The sequence below is a fragment of the Aristolochia californica genome, unplaced genomic scaffold (assembly GCF_029961685.1).
Source record: "Aristolochia californica isolate CCGP_79_NKW_82.1479 unplaced genomic scaffold, dmAriCali1.0.hap1 SCAF_16, whole genome shotgun sequence".
Lineage (NCBI taxonomy): Eukaryota > Viridiplantae > Streptophyta > Magnoliopsida > Piperales > Aristolochiaceae > Aristolochia > Aristolochia californica.
The window spans coordinates 20,027,360-20,045,038 of NW_027181837.1; the positions used below are offsets into that span (position 1 = coordinate 20,027,360).

Consider the following 17,679-nt stretch of genomic DNA (forward strand, 5'->3'; position numbering starts at 1 on the left):
TTTTTGTATTTTATTTTAATAAATTAAAGATAATGAAACATGTTATGATAAATAATATTTTTGAAAAAATAAATTATTTTTTAGATTAGAGAATGTCTTGATTCAATAATGAAATGTGTTAAACATATTAAAATATTTTTTTAATTAATTAATATACTATTTAATTTTTTATTACTTTAAATATATGTTAATAAAAATGTACCAATAAATTATATTTTAAAAGACCAACATTTTTAAAAATAAAAAATATTTAATCTCTAATGAATTGTGTTAAATAGGAAATAATAAAAGTTTTTTAATAAACTAATATAATAATTTGATATCTTTATTATTAAAAATAAGGTAGTAAAATATGTACCATCAAATAAATTTTTAAATACTAACTTTTTTTTTAAATTAATATTATCTTAAAATGATAAAGTAAGGTATTAATTCAATTAAAAATATTTTAAAATAAATAAAATTTTTTATTTATTAAAATAAAGTAATGAAATAAAATGTGTAAGATTTTTAAAACCTGCAATTAATGTTTTAAAAATAATTTTAATTACAAAATTTCTTAAATCATTCATGACAAGAAAATGGAAGAAAAAGGTATGCCAACTTGGATGGCTCCCGGGCACTCCTAGACTAGTTATAATGATGTGGCATCTTGCATCGATGATGACATGGCTTTGAGGTGATGTGGTAAGTAGCATATTGTTTCACTATTTGAGTGTCGACGTGGCATGATGATGTGGCACCAAGTATACTATAAAAACTTACTTGTCCTTTATTTCTGTACACACATGCCGTTGACAGGTCAAAGTTAATGTGAACACATTCTAGATCATTCCTACGAACAGCTAATAGTCAATAATCTTCAAATATTGGAACGTACGTGTTCCACTTATGCGTGAAAGCTGTCTTATTATGATCAAATATAAAAGTGTTATTCTTATGCTTGATCTAATCAAATTATTTTTTATTTTTTTACAAATGAATATATAAAAATTATATTTTATTATAATAAATAGAAGGTAATAAAATGTGAACTGATAAATAAAAAATTTTTAAAAAAATTATTTTGTTAATATTTTAAGTTTTTAAAACATATTAAAATTAAATAGATTAGAATATATTTGTAATTAGTTAATATATATATATATATATATATATATATATATATATATTAAAATAAATTGAAGAAAACACATACCTACAAATAAGATTTTTTAAAATTAGATAAAAATAATATTAAATTTTTAAAATATATTATTTCAATACGTAATGATATGATTTATTATTAGTTAATATAAATACTTTATATTTTATTTCAATAAATAGAAGGTAATAAAACATGTGCCATCAAATAAGATTATTAAAAAGTATACATTTTTAAAATTGATAACATCTTTAATCAATAATCATAGGTTTTAATGCGATATGAAGATGTTTTTTTTTAAATTAATATTCACTTTTCTATTTTATTTTAACAAATTAATGGTAATAAAATATATTTAAATAAATAAATTTTTTGAAAACCTTAAAAAATTTAGTAATTTATTTTTTTAATTAGAAAAATGTCTTAAATTTATAATAAAATGTGTTAAATATATTAGAGGAAGATTTTTAATGAATTAATTTACTTATTTTATATTATATCATTGCAAATACCAGGTAATTAAATGTGTACCAATAACTTAAAATTTTAAATTATAGAATAAATTTTCAAATAATTTTTTCAATCGAAAATATTTTAAATCGATGATAAAAGGTGTTAAATAGGTTAGAATAAAAATTTTAATTAATTAATATATGAAAAAATATATATTTTTACTATAAATAAAGAAGGTAGAAATTTGTACGAGCAAAAAAGAAATTTAAAAATTAAATTATCCTATTAAATTTAAATAATTACAATAAGGTATTAACAAGGAATTAAGTAAAAAAAGTATTAGCTATCTTAAAAAAATTATAATAAAATTTTATATTTTTTATTATATTAAATCGAAGGTATTGAAATGAAATGCGTAAGAATTTTTAAAACCAGAAATAAATGTTTTAAAAATATTATTAATTACAAAATTACCTAAATAAATCATAAAAAGATGGGAGAAAAATACAAACCGATTTATAGTGCTTGTGATATTAAGTTGAAATATTGGTTATTTATTTTATTATTTTTAAAAATTGGATAACGTTGATTAAAATTATTAATTTATTTACTGACCGTACGAGTACGGAAGCAGAATATGCTTAACCTAGAAATGCAGCCCACGGTCACGGCGTTCGTTGAAACCCAATCTGAGGTTTACGTGTCGTCTTAACACAATCTGGCGGTGAAAGCTGTGTTATTCTGGTCAAATATAAAAGTCGTCTAGATATTTTTCTTGTGATTTTTGACGTTTTCGAGGTCGTCTCTCCCAACGTGGGAGATGAATCTGTGTCTTTCCTTCGTTGATATTTTTTTTGGGTGTAAACAGCTCAGTTCATGCGGTTAGGTTACCCTAGTATGGTTGATGAGTCAAAATGGGGAGTTATTATAAAAGCCCAACTCTGCTCCATCAGAGCAACTTCAAAGTGTGTTTTTGTAACAGGATAAGCGCCGTTCCTCTTCTGCTTCTTCTTCTTCTGAAAATTTTCTCTGTTTTCAGCCTTCTATGGACATCGAGGCAGGAGGGCGATTAGTAGACTCTACGTCTGAAGAGTTTCCTGCACCGCCCAACACTTTCCGACTAATTGCAGGAGGAAATTATACGGTAATCATCGACTTTCAACTCTTCGAACTATACTTTGTTAATGTTGCCTTTTTTTTTATCTCCTTAAATGCTATTATTTCAAACTAACATCTCGTCACTACTGAACGCTAGAGGAGAAGAACCATGGCGGGGATGGCGCCAGAGCGTCCAATATTGCCAGTTTTATTATTCCTATCAATTGTTCAAAGTGATTCTACAGTTGCGACAGATGATGAGTCTGAACTTCTAGAAACGGGGTTTAAGATTGGAATATGGGCGACTGGAATCTCAATCCCTGGTTTTATATCTGTATTCATGGGAGCACTTGGCTTTCAAGCCTCAAGCCTGGTGGAGAAGCTTCTGGTAGTGACGGCTATATTGGCGATGCTCACCTCCTGTATCTCGGGCGGTATCCTACTGATACTACCTGTCTTCCGTCTAGATCCTCCTCTCCCGATTCCAAAAATAAAAGCTATCATTGCTGTCGCCATAGCATCAATGGCAATTGTTGTGTGTATTGGCCTCTGGCTCAAGCTCTTCCGGATTTGGCAGGAAGATTAGCGTTTGTTCCCTCTTCCGGATTTAGCTTTTGTTGTGGAAAGCTGGTTCTGGGAATTTTGTAGTATTACCCTATCTTTTTGAAGTAATGGTTATTTTTCAATTTAATATCGCAAATGCTCAATTTTGACCGATGAACTATGGTACCGCGTCATTAAGGACTTGTCATCCGCCACGTAAGCGCTCTCTCTCTCTCTCTCGGCCCTCTTATTTTTCTTTCCTTCGCCCTCTCTCTCGCCGTGGCTGCTGCCGCCTGCAGATAGGCCCTCCTCCTTGCAGACTGCAGATAGGTGTCGATCAGGAGAGTCCCGTCAGTCATTTTATGTAACAGAAGAGGAAGATATTCTCCGGGCTCCTTGTTCTGGTGCCAGTCGTTTCAGTTTTAGAATAATCTCCGACAACGGCTTGGTTCTTCTGTTCTTCCCCCATGATTGCAACCTCTCCGATCAGCATTTAAATCCGCGACCGGATCGAGGCTTCCTGCCTAGGGAACTCTCATGCGTCTCCTCCTCTTTCTGAATTTCTAATCCGTCTTCGAATAAAAATTTATTTATTTATTATTATATTAATTTAGTGATTTAAGCATCTGATAAAATATATTTTTTAATTATTATATTTTTAAAATTAATTAAACTAATTTTTTTTATTTTATTAAAATATATTATTAATTTATTACCTATTATTTGCTTTCAAGTAAATAATTAAACTTTTAAATATGACAAAATCCTAGATAATTTTAAATTTGATAAACGTAACCAATCATATGGGTGATAAAAAATTTATTCTTAAAGCAATTAAAGTCTAAACCGTAAGAAAACATGCCTCCAGTCTTGTTGCCAAAGGAGCTCGTTGTAGTTTTGACCACAAACCCATCTTTTAGCCTATCTTTTACATCGGTTTTTTATCAGCTTTTAGTCTTGTTTATGCTTTCCCTCAGATTAGGTCAATAAAGAAATTATACAGACGGCCAACTTGTGAATGAAAAAACACATCATTATAGCGCAAAACTATGCCTTATATAATTACATTTAACAGAAGGCACATAGCAGACAACCGATCTTCGACGCCCTCGAAAAACCTGTCAGCCCCTACAATTCCCCAAGAGGATCCATAAGTCTTCTTTTCCAGTGTTTACCCGCCTGTCTTTAAAGTTTGAATTTGAAGCGTTTCTTCAATGATTTGGCAGGCCTACCGTCACGAATCATGCTGTTGAACTATTTTGTTCACAATACCCACGGCAAGAGTCGTTCCCGAAGCTCTTAGAAAGGCTCTTCCAAGACCTCGACAATCGGAGAAAGGTTCCACACAGACAGGCCTGTCTAGAGTAACCTGCACAATAAAGAAATTAAAAACAGTATGTACCCGCAATGCAGAAGAGTTGCTACTATTCCAGCAATTAAAGCTCACTCTTTAGGTTTCATATAAAAATCTTCAAAAGGTTCGTGCAGAATGGTTGAAAAAAGAAGCTCTGAGAGAAATAGGTAGTTTTTAGAGTTCGTTAGCTCTATATTAGTATCAGTGGTTACTCAAGCTCAGTAAAGGTTGTGTCAGGCACAATAACTGGTACAGACAATTTTGGTCTTTTGGACAAAACATTATCAATTAATTGAATCTGTGACAGAAGAATCCAATAGAAGGAAAAGTAAGAGTAGGCATTGCTTCGAGTAAAATTTCCTATCCAATATTTTGTCCAGGAAGCCATTAAATCAATCCTGAGGTAACTCTGAAATCATGCTTGGATTTCAGGAAAGCCACCTAAGTTCATAAGACTAATAAAGGGTATTCAAATAATCAATCTGATTGCCATGATGCCTTACCTCGATCACTGCACTTTGTTTTGCTAGCAGACAACGTGGTGCCCTCTTTGAAGGTTTTCCTGTTTTTGGATCTAGAACTGACAAAATCTTCACCACTCTTCCTGCCTCTTTAGCATGGTGTATATGAAACTCCACCTGTTCATGTTCTCTTTCAGGTAAACAGTTCAGAGAAAGAAAAAAAACATAGAAAAGGAGGAAATTCCAAACAAACCTGGGAACCAATTAAAATTGGCATTGCAACATCCAAAATAATGACTTTCAACTCTAAATGTGTTGCCTCAGCCACAGGGAAATTTGGGTGACACAAGACTCCCCCTGTTGTTACTCGACTTTCATCAATTCCTTGCAGAACTACAGATACATTATCACCAGCTCTAGCTGCTGAGCAAATTTGAGAATCCCATTCTATGGAGCGAACTGTCGCTATATCTCCTAAAGGCATCACCAAGACCTATATCCATTGGCAATCCAGTAACGATTACAAACCTGTAAGATTTTACCAATGGAAAGACACCCATTGCTCTTAAAGAAAATGAAGGATAAGAAGAAAAAGAAGAAGAAGAAGAAGAAAAAGGGAAAAATAAGGGGAGAACTGAGGCATAGTTTGATTTGCCTAATCTTTCTTGGTTCGTTTTAGCAAACAATCAATGTTTATTTGATGAAATAAGATGAAAACAAGATAAAACGGATTGAAGAAATCCAAAATATTTGAATCACTCGAAAAGATGCTTTCACTGAAAGGGAAAATAACAACTTAGGGTGGAGCAAGAAAGAACGCTCAACAACAAGAAATGCTGGGAGCTCCACTTCTTGCCAAGAAGAGCAACTGACCCACCTCCCTAATGGTGTGATACCATGAGAAAGTCAATGGAATACTTTCATCTTCTATAATGTCAAAAATTATGTCACTGATGCCAATGAAGATTTGACTCAATGATCAGCAGGTCAAAAGAACAGGAAAGGCTTGTATCCCCTTTCGAAGGCTTCTTCATTTAGCCTTCAATTACAGTTCAATTCTTAAAACGGATCCTTCCTTGCTACCCTTGGTGACACAGGGCATATGAGAGGTAGTCTGCTGATTACTCATTATCTAAAATAATCTAAAATATGAAAAAAATTCATATTAGTCAATTATCTGGAATGTACAACACATCTGCTTCTAATTGCAAATCGCAAGATTCAGCAAAGAGATACAAAAACTGCTGAGCAGGAAGTTAATTCAGGATCCTGAGTCAAGTCAATTAGGAAACCCTTGTTAGCCACTTGAAGGCACCACTAGAGATACCTAATGTTTCTGCTATAGAAAATCTTGCAGATTAACCTAACATTCCTGCTACAGAAAATCTTACAGATTAAAAAATGGTTCAGTATTGGCAAAGTCAGTCCACTAGTATGTCGCCAATGGGATATCTAAAGTCCCTAACTCCATTTGTATGTGCTGATGCCATTGCAATATTCAATATGGTTACTGGATTTTGGAATTGAAATGATCCTCGGTCTCAACATTTTTTCTGACAATCCAAATGTTCTGTCCAATTTTATCCAAAGTTGTCATACAAACAATAGCTTCACATCAAATAAAGACTTCCTAACGTTCAGACCCTCTATCTAACCAAAATTTGCAGGCAACCAAATAATCATTTGTCTGTGCTGACCACAACAAAAAAAAAAAAAAAAAAATCTTTTGCCCCAAAAAAATATACAGGAGTTCAAACCTTTAAACCAGCTTTAATAGCTCCAGTCTCTAATTTTCCAGTGGCAGTCAACTGTCCTGTTGACTGCAACTTAAGGACATCACATATTGGCATACGTAATGGTTTATATATGTCCCTTACAGGTGCTTCGAGAGAATCAATGGCATCTAGCAGAGGATATCCCCTAAACCTGTGTTTCATCATTGTAAGTTAGTAGAACACAAAGAAACACATCAGCTACAAACTAGTGCTAGGCAACAATTAAATACTGAATTGAAAAGGCTTCTCGACTAATGAATTAGGAATATTAAGAGGTCAATGAGTTCAATTACCAAGACAGTAACCGAGTATCAGCAGGAGGTGCAACCAGGTTCTGATTCTGCATCGCACTCAGTGGTACCCATGCTATAGATGATTCCTTGAAACCACAGGTACGGAGGAATGTGCCAAGTTGCAATTTAATGAGATCAAATCTTTCCTGGGAATATTCTACAGCATCCATCTTGTTGACAGCTACTATAAGTTGTTCAACACCAAAACTTCTTATAAGCTGTGCATGCTCCTTAGTCTGCCCCCTTCCATTTCCGTCCATACCAGCTTCAAATGAGCCAATTGATGCATCCACAACAAGTATAGCAGCATCCGCTTGTGTGGCACCAGATATCATATTTGGAACAAAATCTTTGTGTCCAGGGGAGTCCAGTAGGACCACATGGTACTTACGCGTGTTAAAATAAGCGACAGCCACAGTCATGGTTATACCTCGTTCCCTTTCCTCGGGGCTCTCATCTAAGGCCCATGCATACATAAATGAGCCCTTACCCTGAAATAGAAACAAGAACAAATTACAACAATTAAAAACCGAACTTTTGAACAAATTTCAAGCAGAGGTGCACAATAACATTTAGCAGCATAGGTTTTGCATACTAGCTATAAACTTGCTGTATCCAGGATGAAAATGTACATGAATCCTAACCATTGATATTGTAATCCATTATGATGATAGACAAAGACACAAAACACCAAGTCAAATACTTGCAGTGCATCATTTAACACAAGCTACCACTAATGCTAACTTCTCTGCAATGTATGTAAACAGCACTGCATAGGTCATTGTACTGAGAACTTTGAACTAAAGCCCCCAGCAATTATTGGCTGACTGCGTCAACAATCTAGATTTGCATAAACAATTATACATGTAGAAGAATACAGTGGATGCCAGCAGCATATTAGGGTGCCATAATAAAATTGAGGAAAAGATACCACACCTTTTGCTTGGATTCTTTCTCATATTTGTGCATTTGTTTTTGAGAAACTCGACCAGACACATGTAGAAGTCTCCCAGATAAGGTTGATTTCCCAGAATCAACATGGCCAACCTATTATAAGGTTGCAAAACATTAAATAACAAATGTAACAGAAGTACACAGGGATGATAAAGTGTTAAACTCGGCACAAAATTGCATGAATGGCTTACAATTGCCAGACTCAATTGTGTTAAAGCATCATGTTCCTGGTCAGGAAGCATCCACTTCTCTGTCTTGTAGTCAGCTTGTAAAGTAGGTTTCTTTATATTTTTTACAGTTGAGGGATTAATATTGTAGCTTAAACTCAGATTAGCCGAACCATTACTTGGAGGCTGTATTTTATCCTTTTTAGAAAAAGAACTATTGGCAACATCCTTGCCAGGCTGCGCAACTTTTTGTAAAGAGACAGATGAATTTTCTAGTGTTTTGTTACTGCTTGCAACTTTCCCTTTCCTTGGGCCAGTGCTTGCGGCAACCTTCGATAGCGTCAGTTGCACAGATCCAGCTGAAGACAAAAGAGAAGAGTAACCAAACAAAAATCAGGTTTAGCAAACAACATGGACTGAGAGGATAGATCAAGAACTTGATACAGTGCTACTCATGAATATTAAAAACATGGCATACATTTCTACCACATGGAAACAGGTTATACAAAGTCTTCACATTGTTTTATAATTTTTAACCACTGATTCTATTAGGCAGAAAATGAAAAAAAAAAAAAAAACAGATCAGAGATATAATGAGTGCTTGGGCCCCTTTTCGTGGATAGTCACTTAAGAGGGGCGAGAGAGATAAAAGAAGAAGAACAACAAAAACACTTATGCTGAGCACAAGTACATACCTTTTGAGTTTTTTCCAGGTGCACTCTTTGCAGTAGAAACCAAATCATCAGGTGAAGGTATATCAAACTTGAAAGGACCTGGTACGATTAAAAGACACTGTTTAGGAGTATAAGGCAATAGCATCAACTTAAACTGGGAAATAGCCTTCAAGAGGATATAGAAAACATGGACTTCACATAGAGAAATTTATTCCATCACAAACAAAGTAAATCTTATAGAAGAACGGGAGTAATTTATTAGTGAGATGGAAGTACTTAGATTATAAAGGTAATATTTTTCTCAGATGCACATCATTTGTTATTTGCAGACCTATATTAATAATTTGTTTACTATGGGAACCCATAAAGGCTTTCTGAAAATCACAGAAATGTCCATAAACTTTTCCAGTCCATTGGGAACTGTTTGCCCCTTTGCTCAGAAAATCATCACTAAGCCGCTGAGAGATTCCAGTAATTTTGGGTGTCTCACAAGGCTGAGAAGTAAAAAGAGAGTTGGCCATGTGTGATGCCCCCGATCCTCTGGACATATCAACAACTGCATGAAACAGCTCCACTATGTAACTGCCGAGAGACTTACAGATATATCAACCCGAAAAGAAGCCAACATAGTAGTGCAATATATATAAATGGAGTATAACTATCAGGTTTCCCACTAAAAAATGAAGAGAATTTCTATTCACATGTATATGATTACCTTTGTTATCCTCAGCACTGTCATGAATGGTGATTGATGTGTCACGAATAGCTCCACATATATCACAAGAAGGTAAGCTCTCTTCATTATCATATGTGCAAATTGAGCAACGCCAGACACCAGGCTTAGAAATTGCCTCGACAGAGTGAGATGGTTCCTCTATTGAGACAATAAAAAAATAAATAGATAAGACGATATTATGTTCAAGTACCCACAGCATATGCATCAATTAGCACGTTAACAACTAAGAAAGCTGAGAAGAGTGATAAAATGGTTGTGTGTGAGAAGCACGGAAAGTGATACACTTTAAAATTCCAGGGCAGTAAAACATGAATAAATATGCAGAACTTGAAACTTACTGTGTCCTTCTCCTTCATAGCCATAGTCAGCATAGTCATAATCCCCATAATCATTATAATCATCATAGTCATCATAGTAGTTGTCGTCATAATCAACTCCATAATTTACTTTACGTGGCATGCTGTCCAATCTGCAAGGATGAGAAGTATAAAATAACTAGACATGGAAAACATCACAACCGTTCTCATGACAACAAACTATAATATAAGATAATGAAACATTAAATTTTGAAACAGTCAAGCTTAAACAGTTAAAGTAACTTACTTTAAATTTTTGCAGCCTAAACCTTGTTACTGATCATTTGTAATCAAGATAAGAGCATCTTTTTAAAATCTCAAGATAAAAGCATATTGAATACAAAAAGTTTCTTCAAGCTGCTCTCATCTCCTGCCGGATAAGAAAAAGGACAACATACGATCACAACTCTATCTGCATCTAGGTGTACTCTACTAAAATTTGATGGTTCCGACTACCACATAGACATGGAGCAAATAATTTGATCCCGAGGAAAAATCAAAGAGTCATCTGCCTGCCACAAAAAAAAAACAGCAACATAATGAAACAGTGAATATCTACAGAAAGTGAAGAGCCAAATTCACGGTAGGTATGCTCTCAATTAGAGCAAATAATAATAAATATAATAGCAATAATAATAATAATAATAACATAAAAAACACCAATAACCGCAACATGCCAACCACAACTAAAGGCACATGAAGACTTTTGGTGCACGAATACAGGTGCCTAGTAATTGCATTACTTGTAATTCCTGGGAATTTCTAGTCGGGAACAAAACAACTCCGAAATGCACACATCTAATGATCACATATTCAACCTAACTTTTCTATTTTTTTTTTTTTTTTAAATTAGCAGGATAACCAAGCCGAAAAGCAGTTCATTCATCAAAGCAAATAATTCCGAGAATTCGCTTTCAATTTAACCAATTTCAAGAATAAAATCCGACAAAATAAAATTAGAGAGTCAAAAGAAGAGAAACTAACATCCTCGCTTCAAACCTTCATCTAATATCTCAGCGGATTCGTCCCGAGGAAGTGAAGAATAGGGCTTTTGCCTACGAGAAGCACACTCTACAGTTTACACAACGAACCGAAAGCACCGCTTCGGAGAGAGCTGAAGCCTTTGCGAAGCTCCAAGCGATTCCTTACCTCACGCGCCTGCGTGTCTGCCGTTGTAGATACTTGACTTGGATTTGCTTGTGCTGCACAGAACCGGATTCTGGAATCCGGACAGGTATGATGGGTATCAATTATCCAGTTGAAGGGGTTGCCACGCGATTCCCGAGTCTTGAGTGGTTCGGACTCTGAAATCCGATAGGAGTATCCGGTAACAAATTCCTAGGTTCTGAAAAAAAAATAAGACTTGAGGCGTTCAAGGATTTCAGAAAAATTAACTACGAATAATACCTAAATATTTTAACAGGGTTAAACTGTTAATTTTGAAGATTAGGTACACTATGATGATTGGAAACATACTTCTCAACTAGTACAAAGACTAGCAAATCTGAATTCCATAAAATCCATGATAGAAACTGATTATAGGCCAACATATTAGTAATATCTTCTGGTGGCTCATAGCAATAATCTAACCAACTAATCAAGAAACTACAGATAGCCTGGCCAAGTTGGCTTCTGAACACTGTAATAGCAAAGGTTTTTATGGTTTGAAAGACCTCTTTGCTTGAACTAATAATGGGGCCGCCACATTGTGAAATGGCTTTTTGTGCATGAATAATCAAGAAGCAATTCATCGAGAATGACACATTAGTACAATCATGGAGCACAAACAAGAACTGCAACCGGAAGAAAGCTCAGCCATGGACAGGAAACATTTGTTATGGATTAATGCCTACAGCATATTACAGAGAGGCGTGATACAGGGATAACAAAGAAAGTTCTAATGCTCTCTTGGAAATCAGAATTTCCCATTTTTCAGATCCAGCACAGTAAGGCAAAGAATCTGAGTAGTACGATTCTACAAAATACACTTCTTTTTAACTGAACCCAGGTACTTCTCCTGGCATAGGAGCCAGCTCATTCTTCCCAAACCTCTCCTCATCATAGAACGTAGCATGTACCACCCGCCCACCGAAAAACCTGCCGTCAAGATCCACCAATCCTTTGGTAGTCTCCTCTGATCTCTCAAACTGCACAAATATTCTCACTGCTTCATCAGCGGGAAAATCTGGCTCTGTGATCTCAAATATCAACACTCGCGTCACAGTCCCATACTTGGAACACTCTGAGGCAACTTCGTCTTCGAGCTCATCATCTACCTCTCCAGGGCCCACCTGCAGATTTGATTGAAAATCAAGAATGTTTCCATATCCAGAATCAGGGTTTAACAACTTTTTGTAAAAGAAATATACATTTATATAACAACAGAACCACAGAGAATCAAGTTGAGAGCCACCATCAAAGAACCCAGGTGAAACTTTTAATTCACCCTTTTTTCTTTTGGAATGGCAATAATTTTATCAAGCAAAAGCACTTAATTTAAAGCAAGACAGGCCAAAGGAGAAGAAAGTCTTGCACAATGACATAGAAGTACATTGTAATATCAAGATTTCCATTCACCCCATTATTGACATTTCGATTTCTGATTCGTATGGAGATGTGTAGAAGAATATTCCAGGTTTTAATAAAGCATATAGTAAAAAAAAAGGAGCCCCAAAAGTTTGTAGGAAGTTCAAAAAGGACTAGGTTTGACATGTCCCTGTTATTCCTATGAGCACCACTTTGTTTCTAACAATCTCTCCTTTCAAAACTAGTTGCATCCTTTCATAGGAACAAAAAGGTTAATGACAGTATTTCTCATCCTGATTGAACCATTGTCTTAACTGTAACCAGAGTTTCTGCTAACTTGTCCAGCCATTTTCACTCATAGAATTGAATAAAATTTGATTGCTCAAATAGAAAAATGATTCCTGATTTGCTACCCCCACTGCGAGCAGAACTGTTTACATGCAAGTTTTCCCAAATCTTATTCTCAGAACAAAACTGATTGATGTCAGGAGAAATGAAACAACATTGCAGACCAGATGCAAACACCTGACACAGACAAGGACTAGAATAATTCATGAAATTAAAAAAAAAAAAAAAAAGTGAAAGTAGCTCATGGTGGGTTTCTTTTGTTTTCTTCTCCCTAGAAAAGCTTAAAAACCATGTCAACTGCAGACCCATATACAGAGAGGCAATTACACAGAATACACTACAATCTGTGGGGAAAGAAGCCATCCCCATGTAATGCAACAAAACATTAGTTTTATTAACGTATTAGCCATAAATCAGTGCAAATTATACTGAAAGATTTGCAGATTGTTAGCTAAGCATGTCAAAGAAGATTGTGTTCGCAAAACATGAGAAAATTGGAGAGAAAATCAAGCTACCAAGTAACAGCCACTAAGGTAAAGAGGAACAAAAATAACATTTCAATACAAACTTTCTTACCATGTTACGAAGCAGAAGAACACGAGTGGGACGAGTGTTGAAGTTAACACTCTTCACCTTCTTCTCTGCTTTAGATTCACTAGCATTAACAATCACCCCAGCCCGTCTATCTGTCTTTTTAGCCATCAAAGGGGTCGTAATGCCCTGCTCTTGCTTACCCAGTCCTTGTCCCTCTTTCCACCCCATCTTTGCCATCATTCTCTGTGCTGCAGTCATATGTCCACCAGCTCCCACACCTAATCCAGTCAGACCTGATTTCCCAATAGTAAAACCATCTCCATTAGAAGGTGGCGAAGGTGATCTTGGGCCTGCTCCAGCCAAGTTCCCACTCATAGCAGCTCTCCGTTTCCAAGCTTCTTCCCCTGATATATTTAGATCCCTCTCGTTCTCCCTTTCTTCTGCTTCTCGTTCCCTCGTCTCCCTCTCCCTCTCTCTCTCCTCCTCTTCATGTCGCCGTCTCTCTAACTCCCTCCTCATCTCTGTCTCCTGGGCTCGGCGCTTTCTCTCCCTTCTGTAGTCCTCATAGTCATTAGGCTTCGCAGGGTCATACTCTTCGATCACAGTTGAAGTGACCCCCACAAGTGCCGGCTGAAATGAAAGGCTCTTTGCACTTTCATCAGGTAATATGGATGGCAGAGGGGACGAGCTAGTGACTTTCGCTTGGGAGGTAGCAGAGAGCTTCGGCTTGCTTTGCGACTGTTGAGATTTTAAAACAGATGGAGGAGGGGCAAAGACAGCAGGCTTTCGCAATGTTGATGGAGCCATTTTCGCACTACTCGACCATGAATTGCTGCTCCGCTCCTCCTCGGTTGAGGATGGCGGAGGTAGATCACCATATAACCCGCCTAGCATTTCCGTCCTTCCACAACTCGTTTAACGCACTTAGGCCGTCAACTAGCTACTAATAGATTTCCAATCTCGCAGGTCCCTAAGCGTATAGAAAATAAACATTTCAGTTTCTCCTTCAGCTCCAAAACACACATTATAAAGCTAGGGTATAGATCACGGAGACGGCAAGAGAACAGAAACAAGTCAAATTGAGCACAGAAAAAACAATGTGAGAGATCCTATAAACATGAAGAGGGCAATAGGAACTCAGTGATAAGAATAATCAATAAGCTCGTTTCTAGCTCGAATCAGTACCAGAAAACAAAAATCAAACACTCAAAAAACTGAAAAAGCAACAAAATTATTGAATCCAATGTACTAGCTAACCAATCAATCTGTAAGCTTGGCAAAGAGCTCAAGAAGAAAATAAACCAGAAGTAACACCAAAAGGGTAACAATACATACCCATTTTTCGTACCCAGCGAAAACCCCCCTTCTTTTGTCGCGCGAAGGAAATATAAACGAAACTCTCCATTTTCGAAGTTTTCTTGGTAGGTTTTTATAGCGGCCCCCATAAGCAGCACTCTAACCGTTTATGAAAATACTAAAATACCCTCACTGTATTTCTCTTATACGATTATTCTGCCGACTGAACAGGAATCGCTCCACCTCCGGTCGATCGACGACCCTGTCTCCAGCTCTACGGCGAGCACAATCCCGCAGGGCATTCCGAATGGCCTTCAGGGGTAGTCCCCTCTCTCTCTATTCTAGTTACATTTTTTAACCTTCTTCGTGCTTTTTAAGCTGAATGAGGACACTACATCTAGCGGCATCAACAGCTGAATATTATCATCTCTGAATACCTAATGAGTCATATTGATGGTCAAACAACTTCTATTTTTTTGCTAGTTCGTAGGAGTTTAATCCTCTTCCCGATCCAAATTTCAACCATGACAAACAAAAAGACAGAATTTTCATGTCATGGCTCATAGCCACAATAGTTGAGGAAGTCCGTGTCCACATGGCCTACAATCTGCATTGGAAATCTTGCACATGTGTGAGTCTCTCCTCGCTCATCGATCGAAGTTCAGAGAACTCCACTTATAGACCAATAGCTACAAACTCTTAAGCAAGAGATTCTATTTCCATTAATGATTTCTTGCCTCAGTTTAAATCCATATGCGACTTCCCCCCCTCCGAGTGCATGAAGCAGATAAAACTTTTTGGTTCCTCAACGGATTAGAACTTCAATGTGGTAACCTTGTAACAATTTTTTTTTGCTAAGCACCCGGTCCCATCATACAATGAAATGATTTTGATGATCATAAGCCATCCCTATATCCTACCCTCAGTTTTGTTTTTCTCTAAAGAATAGCCTTGAACAAGAGCGTTCAACTCAAATATGCTCATTCTACTCCCAACCAAAGTAACAACAATAAGAACTCTCCAGACAAAGGAAGAAATCTTAGCTCTTGTCAGCACCAATACAGGTTCAAATACCAATAAAGTATGCTGCCAATTTTGTCTCAAATCAAATCATACTGCTGCTATTTGTTAGCATATATACAAAATAATAGTATCAAACTGAAAGTCTTCCTTAAGTTCTACAAGCTTTATCATTAACTCCTACTGAAGATGAAGTCTAGTTTTTGAATTTGGGTGCCGCAGGGCCCGTATGGCAAACCAGCTATGTGTGATTCCCAATATTTCATCTTATAATGGATCTCATAGTAACGTGGTTGGGGATGCTAATCTCCTCCCTGCCAAAGATGTCAAACATGTTAGTCTCCCCACTGACAAGTTTCATTATTTAAGACTCTTTTTTTGTTCAAAAGAGTTTGTTATCCACTCCTCCCTGCTAAAGATGTCAAACATGTTAGTCTCCCAACTGACAAGTTTCATTATTTAAGACTCTTTTTTTGTTCAAAAGAGTTTGTTATCCACTAGTAGGCTCGCAGGCGTTGATAATTTCTTATAGAATTTCATTTTGATTTCTCTGTTGTTAAGGATCAAGTAAATTGGAAGCAATTGTCGAGGAGGCAGCAATGTGAAGCCTCTATGAATTTCAAAATAATGATCTTGCTTTTCTGTTAAAAGTAAGTCCTACCATGTTGTGGCATGGACAACTATCAAACATAAGTTTCGTATTCTTACCCATACAACAATTGATTCTAGAACTATATAATCAATCCGATCACATGAAAGAAGTTTAAGTATGTTCAAATGAAATATATACAAAAATGTGTGCGTCATAGTAGTCCAAGCCACAAAATGGTAGGACTTTGTAGACAGAAAAGCAAAATCATCATTCTAAAAAATTTATAGAGGTCTTCACATTGCAGCCTCCTTGCCAATTCCTTCTAAGTCACCTAATCCTTAACAACAGAGAAATCGGAATGAATTTCTATAAAGCAACTATTATCAGTTGGATGCCTATTAATGGATCACAAATACTTTGAATAACAGGCAAAAAGGATTGTTAAGTAATGAGATGTGTCAATCAGGAGATTGATGTGTCTGACACCCTTGACAGGGAAGAGATTGTCGTCTCCAACCATTGCACGATGAAATCCATAATAAGATGAAAGATTGGGAATCATACTTGGCTGGATTTTCATATGGGTGGTGGTACCTGAATCCGGAAACCAAACTTCATCTTGAGTAGGAGCTAATGAGCAAACTTGAATCTCTCTCATTTAGTTGAGACCTAAATGGAAGAATTTCTCCTTTTCTGTGATACAGTGCTTTGCATGTCTGGGTTGTACTCTAATTCTTGACAAGTTTTAATTGTTTTATGAGCTTTTTGTTGCTGGGTGATCAAGTGGAAGAGGCACTGAAGAAATTGAACTCTCAAAACTCAACTGCATTTTGGTCTTTAAGGTCCTTCAGTCCAGTCATCATGTGAAGCTTAACTTTTGTATCTCTAGTTTTATCCGATGCTAAGTGAATACTTTCATGCTACAATACTAAGTCAACATCTGATGTATCTGATGTAATTTACAATTTGGATCTTTCATAAACTTCTGTTTTTGTTTCTCCCAAATGATTACTTGACCTTTAGTTTGGAACTGGAATCTGGTTATGATGGGGTAGTTCTCTGGAGCTCTTTCGCAAGAATAAAGCCACTGGGCTTTTCACCTGCTATGAAGATATCCTGGAAAAAGGACCCTATTTGCTACCACTCGTTTGCTGCTTTGATCAAGCCGCTTCTTGTTCATTCTCCTTTGGAGTTTGTTCCAAGAGTTCTTGTCATTGTATATCTTGGTCTGCACAGTGCGAGCTGTTATTAACTTGCCTGTCCAAAGTTCCTTTCTGTTTTATGCATTTTGTATAAGGGAGATAATGTGCTGGATCTGGGTCTAACTAAGGGGTGTGTGTACATTTGGATCTGGA

General features: G+C 36.1%; 2 protein-coding genes across 7 annotated transcripts; both read right to left on the bottom strand.

Annotated features, from left to right (window-relative positions):
• Positions 1–4,104: 4,104 nt before the first annotated feature.
• LOC137952978 (uncharacterized) lies at positions 4,105–11,210 on the bottom strand. 6 transcript variants are annotated; one of them, XM_068800128.1, is made up of 13 exons: positions 11,008–11,210; positions 10,256–10,516; positions 9,991–10,121; positions 9,632–9,790; positions 9,248–9,472; positions 8,938–9,015; positions 8,267–8,601; positions 8,058–8,168; positions 7,122–7,612; positions 6,811–6,979; positions 5,307–5,546; positions 5,096–5,230; positions 4,105–4,607 (listed from the first exon to the last, which is right to left on the bottom strand). In XM_068800128.1, the coding sequence occupies exons 3-13, from the start codon at positions 10,109–10,111 to the stop codon at positions 4,473–4,475; spliced, it is 2,199 nt and encodes a 732-aa protein (XP_068656229.1). In that variant the 5' UTR covers positions 10,112–10,121; positions 10,256–10,516; positions 11,008–11,210; the 3' UTR covers positions 4,105–4,472. The 6 variants fall into 6 exon arrangements, with proteins under 6 accessions (XP_068656229.1, XP_068656228.1, XP_068656227.1 ...); XM_068800127.1 differs by having other exon boundaries at positions 10,256–10,520; XM_068800126.1 differs by having other exon boundaries at positions 10,256–10,520; positions 10,993–11,210.
• A 616-nt stretch (positions 11,211–11,826) lies between these two features.
• On the bottom strand, positions 11,827–14,860 carry LOC137953343 (DNA-damage-repair/toleration protein DRT111, chloroplastic-like). Its single transcript, XM_068800707.1, has 3 exons — positions 14,752–14,860; positions 13,459–14,386; positions 11,827–12,299 (listed from the first exon to the last, which is right to left on the bottom strand). Exons 2-3 carry the CDS (start codon positions 14,308–14,310, stop codon positions 12,003–12,005), a joined length of 1,149 nt encoding a protein of 382 aa, XP_068656808.1. The 5' UTR covers positions 14,311–14,386; positions 14,752–14,860; the 3' UTR covers positions 11,827–12,002.
• Positions 14,861–17,679: the final 2,819 nt, after the last annotated feature.